The 19,323-nt window shown below is 42.4% G+C and overlaps 2 protein-coding genes across 4 annotated transcripts in view; one reads left to right on the top strand and one right to left on the bottom strand.

Moving 5' to 3' along the window:
* Nucleotides 1-13,345, top strand: part of KDM3A (lysine demethylase 3A) — a 30,013-nt gene extending 16,668 nt beyond the window's left edge. For all 3 annotated transcript variants that reach the window (XM_018086545.2, XM_029965321.1, XM_018086544.2), the window contains exons 12-26: nt 41-255; nt 3,289-3,441; nt 3,660-3,755; nt 4,087-4,214; nt 5,507-5,693; nt 6,185-6,354; nt 6,726-6,962; nt 7,368-7,539; nt 8,058-8,148; nt 8,711-8,841; nt 9,631-9,750; nt 9,839-9,978; nt 11,724-11,900; nt 12,001-12,135; nt 12,599-13,345. In XM_018086545.2, the coding sequence (XP_017942034.1) occupies nt 41-255; nt 3,289-3,441; nt 3,660-3,755; nt 4,087-4,214; nt 5,507-5,693; nt 6,185-6,354; nt 6,726-6,962; nt 7,368-7,539; nt 8,058-8,148; nt 8,711-8,841; nt 9,631-9,750; nt 9,839-9,978; nt 11,724-11,900; nt 12,001-12,135; nt 12,599-12,679 (2,233 nt within the window). In that variant the 3' untranslated portion in view covers nt 12,680-13,345. The remainder of the gene's footprint in view (nt 1-40; nt 256-3,288; nt 3,442-3,659; nt 3,756-4,086; nt 4,215-5,506; nt 5,694-6,184; nt 6,355-6,725; nt 6,963-7,367; nt 7,540-8,057; nt 8,149-8,710; nt 8,842-9,630; nt 9,751-9,838; nt 9,979-11,723; nt 11,901-12,000; nt 12,136-12,598) is intronic.
* Nucleotides 13,346-15,232: 1,887 nt separating this feature from the next.
* LOC103764104 (E3 ubiquitin-protein ligase RNF103) overlaps nt 15,233-19,323 on the bottom strand; it is a 32,401-nt gene continuing 28,310 nt past the window's right edge. The window contains exons 5-7 of the mRNA XM_018086549.2: nt 17,572-17,693; nt 16,675-16,789; nt 15,233-15,781 (exon numbers count right to left, since the gene is read on the bottom strand). Coding sequence (XP_017942038.1) covers nt 15,648-15,781; nt 16,675-16,789; nt 17,572-17,693 — 371 coding nt within the window. The 3' untranslated portion in view covers nt 15,233-15,647. The remainder of the gene's footprint in view (nt 15,782-16,674; nt 16,790-17,571; nt 17,694-19,323) is intronic.

Genomic DNA, 19,323 nt, shown 5'->3' on the forward strand with positions numbered 1-19,323 from the left:
CAGATTATGAGTTTTTCTCCTTCTCCCCCTCTTTCCTCAGGTTGCAGTTTAATAAGCATGGAATACTGCGTGAGGAAGGCTTCTTAACTCCAAATAAGTATGACCCTGAGGCTATTAGCTTGTGGCTGCCTTTATCCAAAAATGTTGTGGGTCTGGATCTTGACACAGCCAAGTACATCCTTGCCAACATTGGAGACCACTTCTGTCAGCTGGTGATATCTGAAAAGGAAGTTATGGCAACGATTGAACCACACAGTAAGATCAGTTTGTGTTGAAATAATGGGTGTTTTCACAGCTTTATGTGAAGCTTTAAGCTTCTGACTTGTGTGAAAATACATTACATGTATTTGTCATATAAGATTTGAGTGTTTCCTTCTTAGAGACCGGGAGTGGTGAGAGCCACTGTGAACTTGTGTCAACAAGTCTTTGCTTGCAGGCAGAGGGAAGGGGAAAGGTAACTTTACCCTTTGTCAGAAGACATTTCTCAATATCTCAAATTACTTTTCCTGTTAAAGAGAGTGTAATTCTGTTATGAAACAAAGTGTAAAGAAACCCCAGAATTTAAGGAAACCAGGAGGTAGCTGACAATAAAACTTGTTCTTAGCATGTAAATGAAATACAGCTTTGACTTTGACCAGGTTTTGTTAAGTTGCTTTGGTCCTATTTTGGTAATGCATCATGGACCTAATGCTGCCTGTCAGGACAACAAAGAGATATTTTTCTTCCACCTTCAAGTTTCCAGTGGCACTGTTAGGAGTGATCATATCCAGTCCTACTGGGCACAGACCAGACAGGGGCTGGTGATGGGGTGACTGACTTGCAACTTCATTAGTGCAGACAGGGCAAACCTGGCATCCCCAAACACTGGGTTTGGCCACATCGAAACTTTTCTGTAGCAAATGTGAGCAGGCAAAGGGGGAAGTCTGTGATCTTGCATAATCACTTCTCAAAGTAGGATGACTCTTAAAACCATATTTGTGTTCTGGATTATAAGTGCACAACTGAGTTGCAGTGCAGTTTAGGAGACTGTCTGCCCACTGTCTACTGTGTTTGGGTGCTGTTGACATTAGATAAAGACTGTATGAGTTTGGCAGTCACTCCTCAGCCCTGAATAGAAGAGGAGAAAAGCTGAACAGGCTTAAATGCCCTTCAGAAGGGGAGAGAAGACTTGAGATATTCCAGAAATGCTTGCTGTGGGGTCTGATCCTGGGCTACTTGGAATCTGTGAACTCTGCTCTTCCCTTGAACTGGAGGATACTCTGGCCTGTGGAGCCCAAGTATCCAGTGATAGAGTGAGAGGTGCAGACTGGAATACTGGAACACTTTCAGAAGGGTGAATTTTTGGGTGGAATTCATGCAACAATGGGGAGGGGTCTCTTAATAGCAGAAGATGCACCTGTTAGCACAGCTACCAGAAACATCCTCTTCTTTAAAACAATCACATGTGAGTTCTGGTGTTGGTGTGAAAGGAGCAAAATCTCATTAATTCCTTTTTGATTGTTTATTGCCCTGGCTGGTGAGAGTAAGGAAACTCAGTTTCATTAAAATGGAGGTTATTTTTAATGCCCTGCGTAGGAAAGAAATAATTTACAGTCTAGATGTGTTGTTCTTTGAACAGTTCAGTGAAAAAGTGCTCACTCAGCACAGGGAAAAGGGAGATTTTTCTGCCAGTGTGGTTTGAAGTTATGATAAATTTTTCTTGGTAGAATTCACTTGAAATAATACGTTTTCTTAAGAATTCTCTCTTTGACAAACTGACCTTTTAAAAAATGTGACAATATTTTGTTCAGCTACTTTAAGGGAATCATTTGTTTGAATATTTTTGCACTTCACAGTGTATATCAAGTCCAGCCCTTCTCTGTTTTACCAGATAGAATTACAAGGGACAATTTTTTAAACACCAGTGAGTGGTAGGTAAAGCCACAAGACAAAGCAAGTATGAGGGAGAAAATTCTTTGGGAGAGCTTCCTTAAAGAGAGTTCCTTTAAAGGATTGGTAGTAAAGCAGGAGTGAAATTATCCCTGTGCAGTAAAACATTGACCAGTGTAGAAGGAACAGCTTGTTAGGTCACACTGCTCCTTGGCCACCAAGTGCCAAAAGGAGGGACAGGATCAAACTACAGAGGAAAACCAAAAGAAACAGGAGGAGTAGAAAGGGACGAGGTTCCAAGAGCTGAAATATGAAGTGACATTCAAAAGATAACAAATTACTTCATCCTGTTTTGGGGAAATTGGAGGGTTGACCTCTAAAATGGTAAATATCCTCTATGGTTTCAGAAGGCAGAGAAGAATGGAGCTGGTGGTATTTAGACTTGTGTCTCCTGAAAGAATTTTGAAGCAAGTAGTCAAACAATTTTTACCTCCTACTTAAGAACAAATTGTGCCAAGCTATTCCAGTGTTGTTCCATACATAGTTAATAGGCATTATTCAGAAGAAAAGCAACAGATGTCTTGGATCCTGGTGTGTTTTTTTTTAGCATACATTAGGACATGGTCTCTCATAACTTTCTTTTAAAATTAAGAAATGTTGTGGGCAGGAAAGTTTCAGAGAAATTGCAAGTGTGGAAGGTGGTAGGAGGAGGCAGGTGTGTGCTTTTTGTCTAGTCTGTTTTTCTGCCTGGCAACATAATGAAATGGAGATCAAGCTAAAATCTGTATATAATCACAGAAAAAAATAATACAGCCCTGTATTGCCATGTGGTTTTTTTGGAGGATACTGTCCATGTTTGGAGTGAGCTGAAAAAGTGACTTGGAGTGAGGAAAGTGGAATATAATGGGTATAATAGGAAACCTGAACAGCAGTGCTCAGTGCTTTGGGGAGGAAAATTCACCATTCTGACACAGTCAAATATACACCTATAAACACAGAAAACCTCCTAGAAGGAAGAGAATTACCTGCCCACTGTGCTGCTGAATAGAGAACAAGGACAAGTTGGTTGTGGCAAGCTAGACACTAAGCTTAGCTTGCTGCAGTACCTTAATTTATTTCCTAGAGTAGCTGTGGAATTTCCACTTAGGAAGGTGGTAGCAGATGACTTGTTAACTCGGGCAAATACATGTCAGGAAAGAGATGTGGTTGGTTCTGCACAGGAGGAAGCAAAGTGGATTTGATTGTTTAGACTCTGTCCCGGACTTGCTTTTGTGAGTCTGTAAGGGCAAAGGCTTTGTTTCGGAGTTCCAGTGCAAAAAAAAGCCTGAGTCATATCTGTAGTTTTTAAGTAACTGTGTTTAACATGCAAATACTGAGTTTTGTTTGAGCTGACAGTGACTGAGGTGTCTCTGACCACAGGGCAGGTGGCCTGGAAGCGCGCGGTCCGCGGCGTCCGAGAGATGTGCGACGTCTGTGACACCACGATCTTCAACCTCCACTGGGTCTGCTCCAAGTGTGGCTTTGGGGTCTGTGTGGATTGCTACAGGATGAGGAAAAAAAACTCACATGAAGGTAGGAATGCTTATTGCTACTGTAGACAAAGAGAGAGGAGGGGAAAGGAAAATCTGTGTTTTGAACTTGGAAGTCAGTAACAACTTTAAACAAGACAAAAAGCCTTCCCAACAAAAAGAGCGTGTTGTAGACCTGTGGTTTGATATATCAATAACAGTAAAATATGGGGCTTTCCAGAGCAGGGTGCACTAATAACAGTGTAACGGTTTGTTTTACAGATGATGACTCGGATACTTTCTCCTGGTTTAAATGTGTGAAGGGGCAGGCACATGAACCGGAGAATCTGATGCCTACACAAATAATTCCCGGAAAAGGTATTTGGAGTAATTGGTTGGGATAGAAACATTCTGTAGGCTTTGCTGTCTTTTGTACGTTGTTGATGTTGTACTGAGTGAGGTTTTATTTTAGTAATAATGTTAATAAAAGCTTAGTATTTATTATCTGAAGACTGGAACAGCCTGATGTGTTTGGCACTATTTTATTATCTTTGATCTTTACCAAGAAATAGCAGAACTTCTTGTTTTAATGATGAACTGTATTCACATGCTATTGTTTACTTGCACAGCACACACAATTTCTTAAAAACTCAGTGAATGCTGGATGTTCTGGTTACATGTGAGCTCACTAATGACTCTCTTCCTGCAGCTCTCTATGATGTTGGTGATATCGTTCACTCAGTGAGAACAAAATGGGGAATAAAAGCAAATTGTCCTTGTGCAAATAAGCAATTCAAAGCACTATCAAAGCCAACTCTAAAGGAGGATTCAAAACAGGTATTGTTACTGCCTCTCACCATGTCTGTGCAGTATATGTTTGTGTCAGTCTACTGCATAGGCTTGAAGCCACTGCTGATTTGTCTTTGTGGGTGTGCCAACCCTGACCTCTGTGATAACCCCATCATGTAGGGACAGTTTGTATTCACTGTTCATCTTTCTGGGTCTTTAAGTCCTTCCTTAAGTTTTGGGGAACGTCTCGTTTTGTGCCTTTGACACACTGATGCCTTGGTAGTGACCTGTCCTTGACAAATGCTCATATACTTATTTTTAAACTTATTTTGAAAAGAAATGTATTATCTTAAGTCTAAGAAGTGGCTAAACTTGATTTTGGTGTTAGTAATGAAGAGAAGAGATGAAAAATACTGTGAAGTGTTAAAAGTGAGGGAGATGGTTACATGATTCAAAAGTTAACCTGTGACTGACTTGGCTTCAGTCTTCTGCATTGAGATTTCCTGTGACTGGGCAAACAGCTGTATTGGAATTTATTGCTGTCTCTGTAGAATTAGGTACTGCTCTTGTTGTGTGAGGATAAGCTCATTAAAGTGTGAAACATTTCCTATTATGTCATGTTTGGGGTTCTTACTGAGCATCAGCAGTCAATAAGAGATGAAATATAGAACATAGCAATAAGCAGACAAAGGAGCAGAATAATTTCTTGACTTGAAAGCTTTTGAGTAGAGAGAAGAAACATCACCAGTCACACAGGAATCTCAGGGCAAAGCAGTAGCTCTGGTTAGTCTGTTACCCAGAATCTCCAAACAAGCACATAAATCAACTGCAAAGGGGATGTACAATCCTGTGCTTGGAATTTGCTGGCCAGGCTGGTGCTATGCTCATGCAGGTGGAGTTCAGACCTGGCAGGTGAGTGGGCTTCTACTGCCACCTTAAGATAAAAGTTTATGAGAGCTAAGTATCTGTTTTAGTCCACTGAACTAGAGCTCCAGCTTAGCCCTGGGTGAGCATCAAATACCACTAGAATTGTGAAAGTACTGCTGTTAAAAATGCATTTGGTTCCCAAAGCAGTCCCAGAAAATGCAGTTGGGAAACTCAGCATTCTGTGCCTTCTTGGCTGCTCCTGAAGTTGGGAGATCCCAAATCCTGCTGAACTGTCATCCCTGGGTGACACTGAGCTGCAATGCTGACCTCTTGTGGAGATCAGATTTTTTTGAAAGGCCAAACCATGTTAGTTTGTTTTTTTAAAGAATGTATTTGGACATGTTATTGCTGCTTTCCCTTTCTGAGTAGAGCGTGTCTGTGTCTGATCAAGTTCTCACTTTGGTTTTTTTCAGCACTTGGCATCTGGAGACAGGCCCAGCCTTCAACATAACAGTTTTGTCCTGAGCCCACAAGTCACTACGCATGATCCTCCTCTCAAATCAGCACTTGGAAGCAAACAAACTGCTTCAGTAAATTCTCCTCCTTCATTTAACTGGTTTTCAAATCTAACAAGTGGAAATGTGAATAAAGAAAACAAAGGTATGTGCAGAACCATGTGAAGAGTAAACCCTCTGTGGCTGTTTGTCAGAAGAATATAGGTCAGACCCAGCAGCATCTTGTGCTGAGAATGATGTCATCTGCCTGCTGGGATGGATGTTCAGTGCCTGTGCTGCAGAACTGGCCATGGCAATGGCTGGGAGTAAAACCTACCAGGGTTATCATATTTTGTTCTGAAAACTGGATTAAAATCCCATTGATGCAAGTATTCTTGAAAATTCAGTTTGAAAATGTATTTATTTTAAATGTGTGATTTTAAAAACTTTGAAGTATTGAAGAAAGTTAAGTGAAAGGAGTATTTCATCTGTATGTATTGACAGGAGATTTATATATATGTGCATACATATCTGTTTATGCATATAGGAATATCTTGTCTTTAAAAAAAAGGGGCAAAAATCCAAAGTATATACTTTTCATCCTTCAGAGGATTAAGCCTTGCTTCATTGTCAGTTGTCTTCTTTCCTTCACTTCAGAGAAACTCCTCGTACCAATTTCAAAGAATGAAAACAAACCTCTGCAGACACTCCCCAGCTTAGCCAAGCCAACTGCAGCCCTGCAGACATTCAACAGTGCAATACTGACCCCCGTGAGCAACAACAACACAGGCTTCTTGCGGAATCTGTTGAACTCTTCTGGAGGAAAGGTACAGGAAAAAATTTGTTCTACAGGTTTGAGTTCATTCCAGGCTTAGGGAGGTGTTCTAAACTTGTGAGCAACTGCCACAGGCACTTGTCACAGTAGGTGAAATTCTGTCTTTGTTTGGGAAAAAGGACTAGTTCAGTTTCTGTGTCTCAGTGCTCCTGTCAGTGCTTTCCAGAGTAGTGGCTTAGTGGTACTATCAGCAAGTCTTGCTTGATAAGGAATTGGGAACCAAGTGATGAAGCAAATTAATTTCCTTAGGCTAAAATTTTGGAAGTGGCAAATACCTTCTTAAATGCCTGAAGGACAAGGCAAAAGAAAAGTGCACCAACTTTTTTTTTTGTTGTTCTTTCTCTTTTCCCTTTTTTTTATCAGACAGACAATGGACTCAAGAGTACACCCAAAATCCTTGATGACATTTTTGCTTCCCTGGTGCAAAATAGAGCCATTACAGACCTGCCTAAGAAGCCTCAAGGACTGACTATAAAGCCCACGATAATGGGCTTTGACACCCCTCACTACTGGTTGTGTGATAACCGCTTGCTGTGTCTTCAAGATCCCAACAACGAAAGTAATTGGAATGTCTTCAGGGAGTGCTGGAAGCAGGGACAGGTACTTTAAGCTTTGTGTTTTTCCATTTGTGGTTAGTGTGCTTTGCTCTGTGATTGAAGCACAGGTACCAGCTTGCTGTGATGATAAGCAACACTAAGCCTTCATCAAAGTACAACATGAGCACTGGTAGAGCCTTTGATAAAAGGGTGTGTGGTTTACTATTTAAATCAGTTTCTAAACATATTGGTGAAATTATGGCTCTATATAAAAAGCTGCCTCATTGTTTGAAATAAAGAATGATCAGATGCATGGCAGAATTCTGGTTAAGGCAGGCTGAGCACTTAGTTTGGAAAATATGTTTTCAAAGTGCCAGCATTCAGTTCAGTGTATTTTATGCATTACGCTGTTGTAGTTAGAATTTTGGGCATTTAATAATTCTTCAGAATATGTTCTTTTTCTTCCTAGCCTGTAATGGTGTCAGGAGTACACCACAAATTAAATGCAGACCTCTGGAGACCAGAGTCCTTCAGGAAGGAGTTTGGCCAACAGGAAGTAGATCTGGTTAACTGCAGGACCAATGAAATCATCACTGGAGCTACTGTGGGGGACTTCTGGGATGGATTTGAAGATATTTCAAGTAAGTACCATGAATCATCATTCCAATAGGTAAAATATTCAGCGGCAATAATGTTGCCCTAGGACAGATTTGTGACCCTTAAGCAGCATAAAAGATGTTCCAGGCTTCCTCTTCACCTTGGACAGTGTCTGCAATGTATTCTCACAATTTATGCTTGTGGGATTGTGGACTGGATAGAAACTGTTGTTCCCATGGAGGACTCTCCTTCAGGAGTATGTTTGGCTGCCTTTAGTCTTTTGGGGAGGCATTCTGAGAAAGTCTGGAATCTTCCTAGCAAGTAGGTTCATCTGGTCAGCTTTTTCCCTAGTTGAGTGAAGCAGAAGAGCCAAGAAGGCAAGTTCATGTGACACCAGAGTTTGTTATCAGTGTTGTGACAAACTTCTGTGTCTTTGGTTCTGGATTAATAATTGTGGGAAGAACATGATTTTAAACTAAGATGAGAGTTTCTTTGTCTTGAATCTTTGGAATTTGAGTAGTACAAGTATTAAAAACTAAGACTTACTAATATTTCAAATTAGGTCGCCTGAGAACAGAAGAGGGAGAGCCGATGGTGTTGAAGCTCAAAGACTGGCCTCCAGGAGAAGACTTCAGAGATATGATGCCTTCTCGGTATGAATTCCCAAAGGAACTGTTCATTGTGTGGTATACCCCCAAAATAATGGAATGTAGGAATACTGTCACATTTAGAAACCTGCTTCAACTTTGAGCAGCAGTTGGCCATGTGTGCCACATTTTGTTTCTGAGATGCCTGCCATAAATGGAAATCCTAAAAAAGTTTCATCCTGAAAGTTTATGTAGTTGGTTGTATTTACTGCCAAGTAAAGTGAGCACCTAAAATTGCTAAGGAGAGGTTAAGTTTTGGAAGCTTCCTAAAAGCCTGGATCATTTTGAAGTCCAGAGTTCAGTTGGAGCTTATTTTTTTTTCCAAACATTTTTAAGTATTTTGACTTAGTCTGAGTGGAATTAGTTGAGATGATTACATAAGGAAAATAGCATTAGTCCAGAGAGGTTAAAGTTGTTTATCTGCTATACTGCTATGCCTTTTTTTGTTCCTTTTCATGACGTCCAGTAAACTCCCTGAGGGAAGGAGTACAGTCTCTTGACTGGAGAAAGCTTTTGTTGCACTCTTTTTTATCAGTTCCTAATGTTATATTTTGTTGTATTACATTAGGTTTGATGATTTGATGAAGAATATTCCATTGCCAGAATACACCAGGAGAGGTGGGAAGCTCAACCTTGCCTCTCGACTTCCCAACTATTTTGTGCGACCGGATTTGGGTCCCAAGATGTACAATGCTTATGGTAAGGAATCTTTCTAAAGGTCATGTTGGCCACACATTTCAAATTGAAGTTTACTGTAAATTGTGTGAATCCATGCTGTTGTAGGTAATTTGATTAATCCCATGGATCTGAAAACCTAACTTTAGCTCACCTATAGGTATTAGTGATATCCAGAGCATGATATGATTTATTTTATTAAGTGTCTTTTTGTCCACTTGGTTTCAAGCCCAATAGCAGTTATTCCCAGTCTTCCAATCAACTTGCTCCACAGCCTCTCTTTCCTGTAGCTGGCCACATGTATTTGCTGTTTCTCTACTTCTGGCTGTATAGCTTTTGTTACTCTCCTTTTTGAGCTGTGTCATTTCCTTTTTAATCTCTTCTTCAGCAATGTTTTCCATGGCTGGTTCCTTTGCTGTCACTTGAAAGACATTTGAAACTAATCATCATGGCCAGTATAGAGATTGTGGCTGATAAATACTGCAGCAGCTGCCTTTTAGAGTGAAAGAGGCTGCTTTATTCTAAACTGCTACAGAAACCCTTTTCTAGCAGGACTTAAATATGACTTCCATATATCATACAGGCTAGATATAGATCCAGATCAATGGTGTCAGCTTGTCAGCAGATCACTTGGGAAGACACAAGATGGGGCAAGGTCCTGGACAGAAACTATATTGCTGTTCTGGAAGCATTTGTTGGTAGAAGTAAAAGCTCTCTGATCTCTTCAGAGAGTGCTGCTGAGAGTGGTATAATGTTTATCTCTGTCTTACTAATGGATCTGCTTCTCTTTCTTTGTTTTTTCCCCCCTCCCAGGCTTGATAACACCAGAGGACAGAAAATATGGCACAACAAACCTCCATTTGGATGTGTCTGATGCCGCCAATGTCATGGTTTACGTGGGGATCCCCAAAGGCCAGGCTGATCAGGAAGAAGGTGAAGTCTTTGCTGTGTTCTGAGGGGGGTATTTCTGTGGTTGGAGGGAAGGTCCTTTAGTGTAACTGCTCATGTTGACTCTCAACAGAAGTGCTCAAAACCATACAAGATGGTGACTCTGATGAACTGACAATTAAACGTTTTACTGAAAGCCGAGAAAAGCCCGGAGCTCTGTGGCACATTTATGCTGCTAAAGATACAGAGAAGATCCGGGAATTCCTTAAAAAGGTAAGTTGTTACATCTTAGAGACTGACCTTCTGTGTGGCCCTGCAAGTATTTATATCCTTGGGCTTTCCCCCTTCCTATGCCAGCAGTTCTGGAAACAAATATGCTCGAGTTGTATCCAAGACAAAACTTGTGTGCCATGAGTCTTGTAGGGTCTGAGGAGGGTGAGGAGTTGAAGCTTAAAGTCACCTTGTATGTAGATATACTCCTTTTACCCACACTTCTTACATCATGGTTAATGATGTTCTGTAATGATAAAGAACTGTTTTCTTTAAAACAAAACCATAGTTAAATTTTAAAGTAGACCCTCCTTAACAGCCTGTGAGATGTTCTTGAGAAATGTCAGAGCAATATATGCTGCATAAAGTTCTTCCTTATTCCATCCCTCTTCCTACCTTTTTTTTCCTCCATACCTTTATAAGGTTTGGGTTAAAGGAAAAATGAGGTATTTTGGGTGATGTTTTCATGGGAGTTAAGGGTTTAATAGAGATGTGCTACTACATCCAAAGGGCTTGTTTCAGTGTTTAAATTCACCACAACAGTCCAGAGTTCTCTGTGGTCTTAATTCTGAAACTTCTTTGGTGCTCTGAAGTGGAAAGGGACAATATGTTGAGTTTAAAAGGATAAATGGGATGATCTTAACAACTGTTGGCGTGGTCAGCCTGACTGCTGTCTTAGTGGAAGCTTGGAGAGGCTGCAGCAGATCTGTTTAGTATTAACAAATGAACAAATCTTAGAGTTGATAAAACAGGATAATCAGTTTGATAAGCATTAGCACTTGGAGTTTTGACATCTGTCTCACACCTCAGTCCCTTGTAGCTCACTCAGTGGCAGGTGTGAGGCTCTCAGTATCTTGTCATGGAGTTAGAACCAAGCTGGTAATCTCCTCCCAAATGAGTTTTTGGGCTATGCTCCTGGGTGTAAATGACTGCTGCACCAGGTTGGATTTATACAGGAATTTTGTGCAGAAACTTTCTCCCTAAAGCCCTAAAATTTCTGCCTTGTACCTCCCAGCCTTGTATCTCCTGAAAATCTGGTTTGTATCATGTGGGTCAGTGAGCACACTGACTGATTGTGGCCTCCAGGGCAGACACCTGCTGAATTCCACACTTGGGAGTTTCTTCCAGTTACAGGCTATAGAATCAGGATGGTTTGGGTTAGAAGCTTCAAGATCATCCAGTTCCAACCCCCCTGCCACAGGCAGGGACACCTTGCAGTGGACTAGGTTGCTCCAAGCCCCATCCAACCTGACTTTGAACACTCCCAAGGATAGGGCAGCCACAGCTCTGGGAAACTTGGTCCAGTGTCTCACCACTAATTTTTTTCCTAATACTTTAATCTAAATCTGTGCTTCTTTGGTTTTAAAGCCCTCCCCCCCCCCCTTGTCCTGTCATTCCATGCCCTTGGAAACAGTTCCTCTGCAGCTTTAGTAGCATCAGAACATTAGTCCCATGTGTGATAGTTGTTCCCACTGTGAACACACCAGTTCCTTAACCCTTCTGTTCCTTTCTAATATCAATTGGGATTACCTGTATGTCCTGTATCCACATTTGCAATGTCTCTGTGAAGCCAGAGGGACCTGACAAATGTAGAAACCTGGACAAACAAAGAATCCACACTTCCACTGTGTAACTCTCCTACTTGAACACACGGTGCAAGTCACTCTGGCACATGTGTGTGTGGAATGCAGCTGGACTGTGCAGTCAGACTGGTGTGGTAAAATGCCCATTGTCTTGTGACTCTCCAGGTTGCAGAAGAACAAGGCCAAGAAAACCCCGTGGATCACGATCCCATTCATGACCAGAGCTGGTACCTGGACCGACCGCTGAGGAAACGCCTTCACCAGGAGTACGGAGTTCAAGGCTGGGCTATTGTACAGTTTCTAGGAGACGTAGTTTTCATCCCAGCAGGAGCTCCACACCAGGCAAGGACCAAGGACATTTATGGCCTGACTGCTTGGGCAGCCCTTTGAGCATGTGGCTAATGCTCGTTTGTTCTCTCTAATGCTTGTTTGTTCTCTCTAGGTTCATAATTTGTACAGTTGTATTAAAGTTGCAGAAGACTTTGTATCCCCAGAGCATGTCAAACACTGCTTCTGGCTCACTCAGGAATTTAGGTATCTGTCGCATACGCATACGAACCATGAAGATAAACTGCAGGTAACTTCCTAGTGCTCAACAAAACCCTGTCCCCCTTGACCCTTTAAAAAAAACCTCCACCAAAACCCAACAGACAAGCCCCTACCAAACCCAGAAGGGCTGTGGCCACACAACCCAAATGCTTTTGTGTTCAGATCAGCTGTAACACATTGGACCTCGGAGAGGAGTTTCTATAGTTTTTGAACTGTTGGCTTTTTTAGTAGTTTTGAGGAAGCCATCTGAAGCTTCTCCTGAGCTTGTTTTGAATTATTTCCTTCTGTCACTTCTTGTTTACCCCCCCAGCTGAGCTTGCAGCACTCTCCTCGGCCCACAGGGCTCACTTGATGTCCTGTTAAAATTTGAACCTTGTTTTCACAGGCTGGTGATTTATGCGAAGGCTGTGTCTGAACTGAGTGGCACAGGGGGTGGGGAGTGACCTGTGCTGTTTGCTTGTATAACCAAAGACCTCTTACTTTCCTGCCAGGTGAAGAATGTCATATACCACGCTGTTAAAGATGCAGTTGGGATACTGAGAGCTAACGAATCCAGCCTTAGCAGACCGTGACGTAGAGCGCCTTAACCACACACACTATGAAACAGAAGCGTTGGCAGCTGTTTTACCTACTCAGTCAGGACCTCTGTGGACTTTGAGATTATATGAATGTTACCTCATCTTCCTTTCAGCAGTACCAGAGGGTTGTGGTACTATGTTCTGTGTATTCTTCCAATGTTTACAAACCTGATATGTATATGTAGTAATATGTATGGACTGTGGCATACTGTGAATGCTCAGTTGCGATAGAACTTTATATGGAGTTGCTCTCCAAACTGTACAAAATACCTCCTATAGAACTGTTGGGAACTATTCCAAATTACTCGTTTGAAAAATATTACTCAAGGCATTGTAAAGCTTCAATTTTCAAAATTTATTTTGGGGTGGGAGGAAGTAATGGAATCACTGAATTCAATAACCAATTTACATAAAGAGTAAGAATGCAGTTCTGGAATTTCACATTAACATAGAACTAGCATTTAAAAGTAGCTTTAAGCTATTGTATAGTAACATAGAGATGGGGGTTAACCATCTTTAGGTAAATGTATTTAAATTTCTAAATGTTAAAAGAAGTTTTTGATCAAATGTCTTCTGTTCGAAACTGCTCTTTAATTTGAACTGTTTGATTCTCTGGTTTTTAACACTGAATGGTCTACATAAAAATTCTTCTATTTCAGATACTGTTCCTTGCCTGCCCTTTTCAGTTGACTCTTTAAAGTGTAATTAATTTGATGCAGTGCTTTGAAACGCAAAAGAAAATGGTGTATCATAAACTGTTCACACTGTGTTCTAAAGTATTTGAAGGCTTAGGGTACTGAATTTAGTGACAGATCTGTTTATAGCTACTTTTGGTTAACCCAAGATTGACTTGGATGACTGACTGCTGCTTCTCAGCTGCTGCCAGTGCTGTGTGGTCTGTGTCAAATGAGTTTCAGTGTGAAATGGCACAGACAGAACTCTAGAATTACTTGGAGAAAGACTGAAAACATCACAAAACTTAAAACAGGCACAGGGGACAAGAGTGGAAAAGTGCATTTCTCATCTGCCAAGACAACCCTGAGACAAAACAAACCTTTCTCTTCTTCAGTTCCTTCCTGGCACTGAAATGTGCTGGATGGCTGTTGGGAAGAGCCAGGCAGGAGAGGAAACCTCCTCCTAGATAGCCAAAAGTCCCTTTTCTGAGTTTCATGCAACAAATTGATGAACTCTGTAGTACTTCACCTGCTGATTATCATCAGCATTAACTGATCTCAGTCTGTCTCAGGTGACAGGATTCTTTTTCAGAGAAACTTCCTCTGCTCTGTCCCTCTGAAATGGGGACAGGCTCCACTGACACACAAGGAGTAGGAATCTCTTAAAGGGGATAACTGAAGTGGACTTGAAGGAGGTTTGTCTGCAGCAACACCTCCTCACTGTGCTTAGTGGAGCTTCCCCCCACATCCATGTGCTGAGGCCTCTGACAGTAAATACCTTGTCCTAGTCCCTTCAGCTGGCTTGATTTGGCATTTCATGCTTGAACTGGTTGAGTATCCTTAAAGGCAACACTTCAGCTGGACGTTCTCTTGCAGTACCAAGTTGAAGTAAATGAAATAAAGCAGGCTAATTGCTTTCCTTGGAGCCAGCTGGAGCTTTGTGGGCAGCTGCAGTACAGGTACTGCCCGGAGAGTGAGATGAGTCACATCAGGAAGGATACATCACACCCTGTGTGCATGTCTGTTAAAAGACTCCTTGTTGAAGCTGGATTTTGAGCTCTTACCAAGGCGCTGGTTCAGTCGAGTTTTATTGCAGCTCTTACCCACCCCACTCTTCAACTGCTTTTGTTTCTGATATGTCCCTTCTGGATTTTTCAAGATCACAGGAAGTAAACTGTCCCACTTGCCTGTTCTTGTTGCATTGGGGGTGGAGATGGAGCACCTGGGTTGCACAGCCCTGAAGCAGTGGGGATATTTTGCCACCCCCTGGCACAAAGGTGCTTTTTATGGCTGCAACTGGGAGCAGTTGGACACCATGTGAGAATCTCTGCCTCATCTGTTTCTCCACCCTTGTTGTTGTGATACAATTATTTATAGACTTAGTTTTCGTTAATTCTTCCTTAAAATTAGAAACTCTGTCCTTTGCCTGGGAGGGGCCTGGGGCAGTGACAAATTCAGGTGAAAGGCATGGTTGGCTTTGCAAACTGCCTTTTGTGAGCCACAACATCCATTTTTCCTGAAGCTTTCCCTTGGGAAGACACACCTCTTCTCTGACTCGAAAATGTGTCATTTAAGCAGCAGAGAGGGCTGGCCATGGCCCCAGGGTCTGGAGAAACCTTCCCAGCAATGCCAGCTGCCCTGCCCTCACTGTGACACTGCCTTGACTCAGACAGGCTCCCCTCTGATCATACAGAGCTGGAACGGAGCAGCTCTGTAACAGCTGCTCTGACTGAAAGCTTCTCTTTTCCTATGCAGTGAAAGGCCTAAATGTGTTAAAAGAAACAAAAGAAGGGTCTTATAAAACCAAAAGGGGGGTGTAGGAAGTAGGTATTGCTTGTTAAGAGTCTGAAGTGATGCAAACTAAACTGATGCATGGCAGTGACCGTTAGAAGCAGCTTTAATAAAATCTATAGTGATTCAGGAAAACAAAGATCTTACACCACTGAAGGGTTTTGGTAACAGATTAAGCCAAAGTGCCTTTTAGGAAGAGATGCTGCTTGAAGCTGAGAATATATTTCAGGACTTTATATCTAAAAATATGCAACATCACACCACCAGTGCCATGTCACCACAGCCCCTCCCAGGAACACGGGCTGAACAGAAAATGGGAAGCAAATCTCACAGACTGCACTCCCCAAGAAGTATATTACAGTAGTTTCTTGGAGAATACAATCCCCAGAAAGAAAAAAAAATAATATATATATTACATAAAGTATTCTCACATAAGTTTTGCATTTTGAGGGTAGGACAGAATCAGGCAAAGCCAGCTGTACACATCCCTCCTGTCCCTAACTCCGGAGTGTGGCCAGCCGGGACTGCATCGCTTCGATATCTTCCTCCTCATCCACAGCAGCGGCTGCTCCCATGGGCTCAGGCTCTGGGAGAGCATCTGTGACTTTACTGGGTGCTTTACCCAAGGCCCCTGCAACAACAAACAGGCTTGTTAGTTGTGCTACACCTTCATTTAATGATTAGCAGCTTTCAGGGACAGCAGCAGCACTGACCTGCCAGGCCCTCGGAGCCTCTGTGCTCCCACAACTGCTGGGAGGACACTCCCAGCTCCCCCCACAGCCCCACTGCTTGCCTGGGAGCATCCACTGCCTGCCAGGCAGGAGGGGAGCTGCTCCAGCCAGGAAACAGGGTGGGAAAAGCAAACTAGGATGCAAGAAACAAGAGAGGGCAGCGTGCCAGGCCCTGGGCAGGAGGTGCCAGCAGGGCAAGAGCCAGAGAGCTGCGTCTTCACTGTGGTACAGCTGAACACAGCCCTGTGCTTGTCACAGGAAATTTGGATAAGCAGCATTCTAAGCATTAGCTGAGTCAAATAACTAAACCAGCAGATCATTACTTCATGAGCTGGAAGGCAGAAGATGTGGTTTTGGGAGGGTTTTTTGTGTGTTTGTTTTGTTGTTTTTTCTCCCCCAACAACTCAAGATGCAGCATTTTAGTGCCAGGACTCACCCCACAGCCTACAGCTGAAGGCAGTGCAGCTGAGTTTATTTCCTGGCTTCATTAATAACAGTATCTAGTCAATCATATAAGTTTCACCTTGTTAAGAAGATTCACTGCACAAACCAACACTGATCTGTTAAGAGCCTCAATTACAGAACACCACAGACAGCAGCTGATGGATATTAGTTCTGGTTTACTGAGCCCTACTGGGCACCTCAGCCAGTATTCCCTGAGAAACCAGTTTGTCAGAGCTCTCTGCCCATTACCAAAGGCAGAGATGAGAGAGCAGAACAGATGAAGATTGAAATTGCTGTGTCTTACTGAACAGAGCAGGGGCTCTGCTCTCAGCAACACCCACAAACTCACCAGCTGTAATTTCAAAAAGGATTTTGTCGATTTCCATCTCAGCTTCCTCTTCCATCTCCTCCTGATCCTCCAGGCCTTCAAAGGTGTCCTCCAGCATTTCCTCTATAATTCCAGCCTAGCAGAAAACAACATGGCAGTATGTGATGCCCTTGGAAACATCAGAGTAAGAGGACACACTTCCTGCTTTGGAGATCAAGTTACACCTATCCAGGCATTTCATAACCCCCTGGTCACTCCTCCAGCTTTTTGAATCAAGGCTGTCCTGTTGCAGGAGGGTGGCCAACACACCTCAGTGTAAGCACATATCTCTACAACTGCTGCACAGGAAAAGCAGGAAGAAAACTGAGGATTAAATACATGTGTTCTCACTTTGAAACCCTCAAGCTGTTACTCATTGTCATTGCACATCCAAACACCACCAACCAGCTTTCTCCAAGCATATGAAATACAACTGCAAACCTCAGTCATGCAGCATGAGCTGTGTAACACACTGTGAAAGTGCTGTTTGACACAGCTTGCCCTTTTCTCTATCTGCGTTTGAAGACATTCCTTTGCAGGGCCTGCAACCTAGAGCTGGCCAAACTGCCTGGTGCACAATGGTGAAATTATTTGGAAATAAACTGATTTGAACTAAACAGTCTGTAGTGGTAAGAGGGGAAAAAGCAAAACAATTTTGGTAATTGAAAATGTAACAGTCATGTCAGAGGCTTGGTATCCTTTCAAATGGGAGCACTTTCATCACATGGAGACACTGATGTGTAGATGTTTTAAACCCAGTATCAGACTGGCCATAGAATCACAGAATGCCCTGAGCTCACACAAGCCCTCTGTCAAAGGGGCCACCCAAAAGGGACCACCTCTTGTTCCCCTAAGCCTGATTTGTGTGCTAGATCTTACCTTCATCATCTCTTTGGACAACTCCCTCATAGTTGCTTGGATTTCAGGGATTTTCACTAGATTTTGCATAGCTTTCATGACTTCTGTGCTCTTCTGCAATGAACCTGCTACTCTGAGGACAGCTGTGAAGGAGAGGCATAGAAAAAAAGTTTAAACAATCTGTGCACTGCTGAAAGCAGAGAAATTACATCCTCCCTGCATGGAAATTTGTTTACATTCAGCCAATTTCATTTAAAAAAGAAACAGGCATCCCACTTCTTCATTTTTCACTATCTTCCTGGAAAAGCCCAGCTTGTACCCACATTGGAAAAGCCACATTTACAGCAAATCTACTGGTCCTGTATGATTATCTGGAGCAACCCAGATGACCTGCAGAGAGATTTCAACCCACCAGTTCATCAAACAGAGAACCCCAAGCTGCTCCTGCCCAGGCCCCTCAGCAGCCAGAGGCCTTGCTGAGGGTTTCACCAGTGGAGCTGCAGTCCAGCCCCACATTTGACTGCTGGGACCTCCTGCCCAACACTGGGTACTGGAAACTAATTCTGGCAGAAGTTCTACTGCAATAGTTCCACAGCAAGGAGTAAGCTAGAAAATTAATACTGAAGCAGTTCAAACTGAATTTAACAATACTCTTTCCAGAGGCTATTCTCATAATGTAATTTATAGGATCTCCTCATATGTGTCGATACACCAAGATCAAAAAGCAATAATTAAGGGAACTTTGAGGTTTTTGAATTCTGCCATCTAACTTTGTAGCTTCCTAGATATGGAGAACTTACCTGTTTGTATATAAAATGGTCACTCCTCAACGAAGCAAAATGAAGGTACAGCATATATTATTTTTCATTTTAATAATGTCTTTAAGAGCCTCACACTTGTAATGTTAACAAACTGACAGAAACCTTGCCTTGAGTGGTCATTTCCCAAGGTAATACAAATCCCAGACTGAATTCTAGATTCCTTCCTATTTCCTCTCTAAGCGTATCACAACATTTCCAGGAAGATAAAGATTCTGGCAGTTGTTACAAGGAGGAGGGTGCTTTGAGTTTTTTCCCTTTAAGGGACACCTCAAAGCTGCAAAGATGGTCCTGCTTCCCTTTCCTGAGTGAAATACATGGGGAGCCACATCTCACCTATTGTAAGATTACACTGAAGGTTCATGCTACAGCTCCTGATTTACCACTCATCCAGTGTTAAAATCTACTTTGAGAATGCTGGGGTGGGAGAATACTTAGACATTTCAGTTGTATGTTAACCTCCACCAAGTCTTTCCCTCTCTTTAAAGCTTTCTGCTCTGCTTGTTACAGGCTGGAATGTTTTCAGCTATGGAAAACACTGCAAGAAGTCTTATTACAACAGATTTCTGATGTGGGTAAGGAATGAGGGAAATACAGTGGTTCTGGAGGTGCACAGAGGACCAAGGAGGGTTTACAGAGAACAGGTATTAAGGCAAGGGGCAAATGGATTCATCCACACCAAGAAAATCAAACACTGTTCACCCATCTCCACTTAACACTTGTTAAGTGTCCCCAGACTCTTGCTAGAGAAACAATCATCTACAAGACAAAGGGAATTCTGTGGAAGGAAATTAACCTCCTGTTACAGATTCTGTCAAAATCAGTAACACAGGCTCCACAAGGATAAAGGAATATTAGGAATGCATTCACACTGTTTGGGAATGCACACTAAAAATGTGCCCCAAATTCTTGCAAGGGAGTTCAGTTTCAGCACACGCAATTCTCACATCACTGC

This window comes from Manacus vitellinus, unplaced genomic scaffold, assembly GCF_001715985.3.
Source record: "Manacus vitellinus isolate BGI_N305 unplaced genomic scaffold, ASM171598v3 scaffold_98_pilon, whole genome shotgun sequence".
NCBI lineage: Eukaryota > Metazoa > Chordata > Aves > Passeriformes > Pipridae > Manacus > Manacus vitellinus.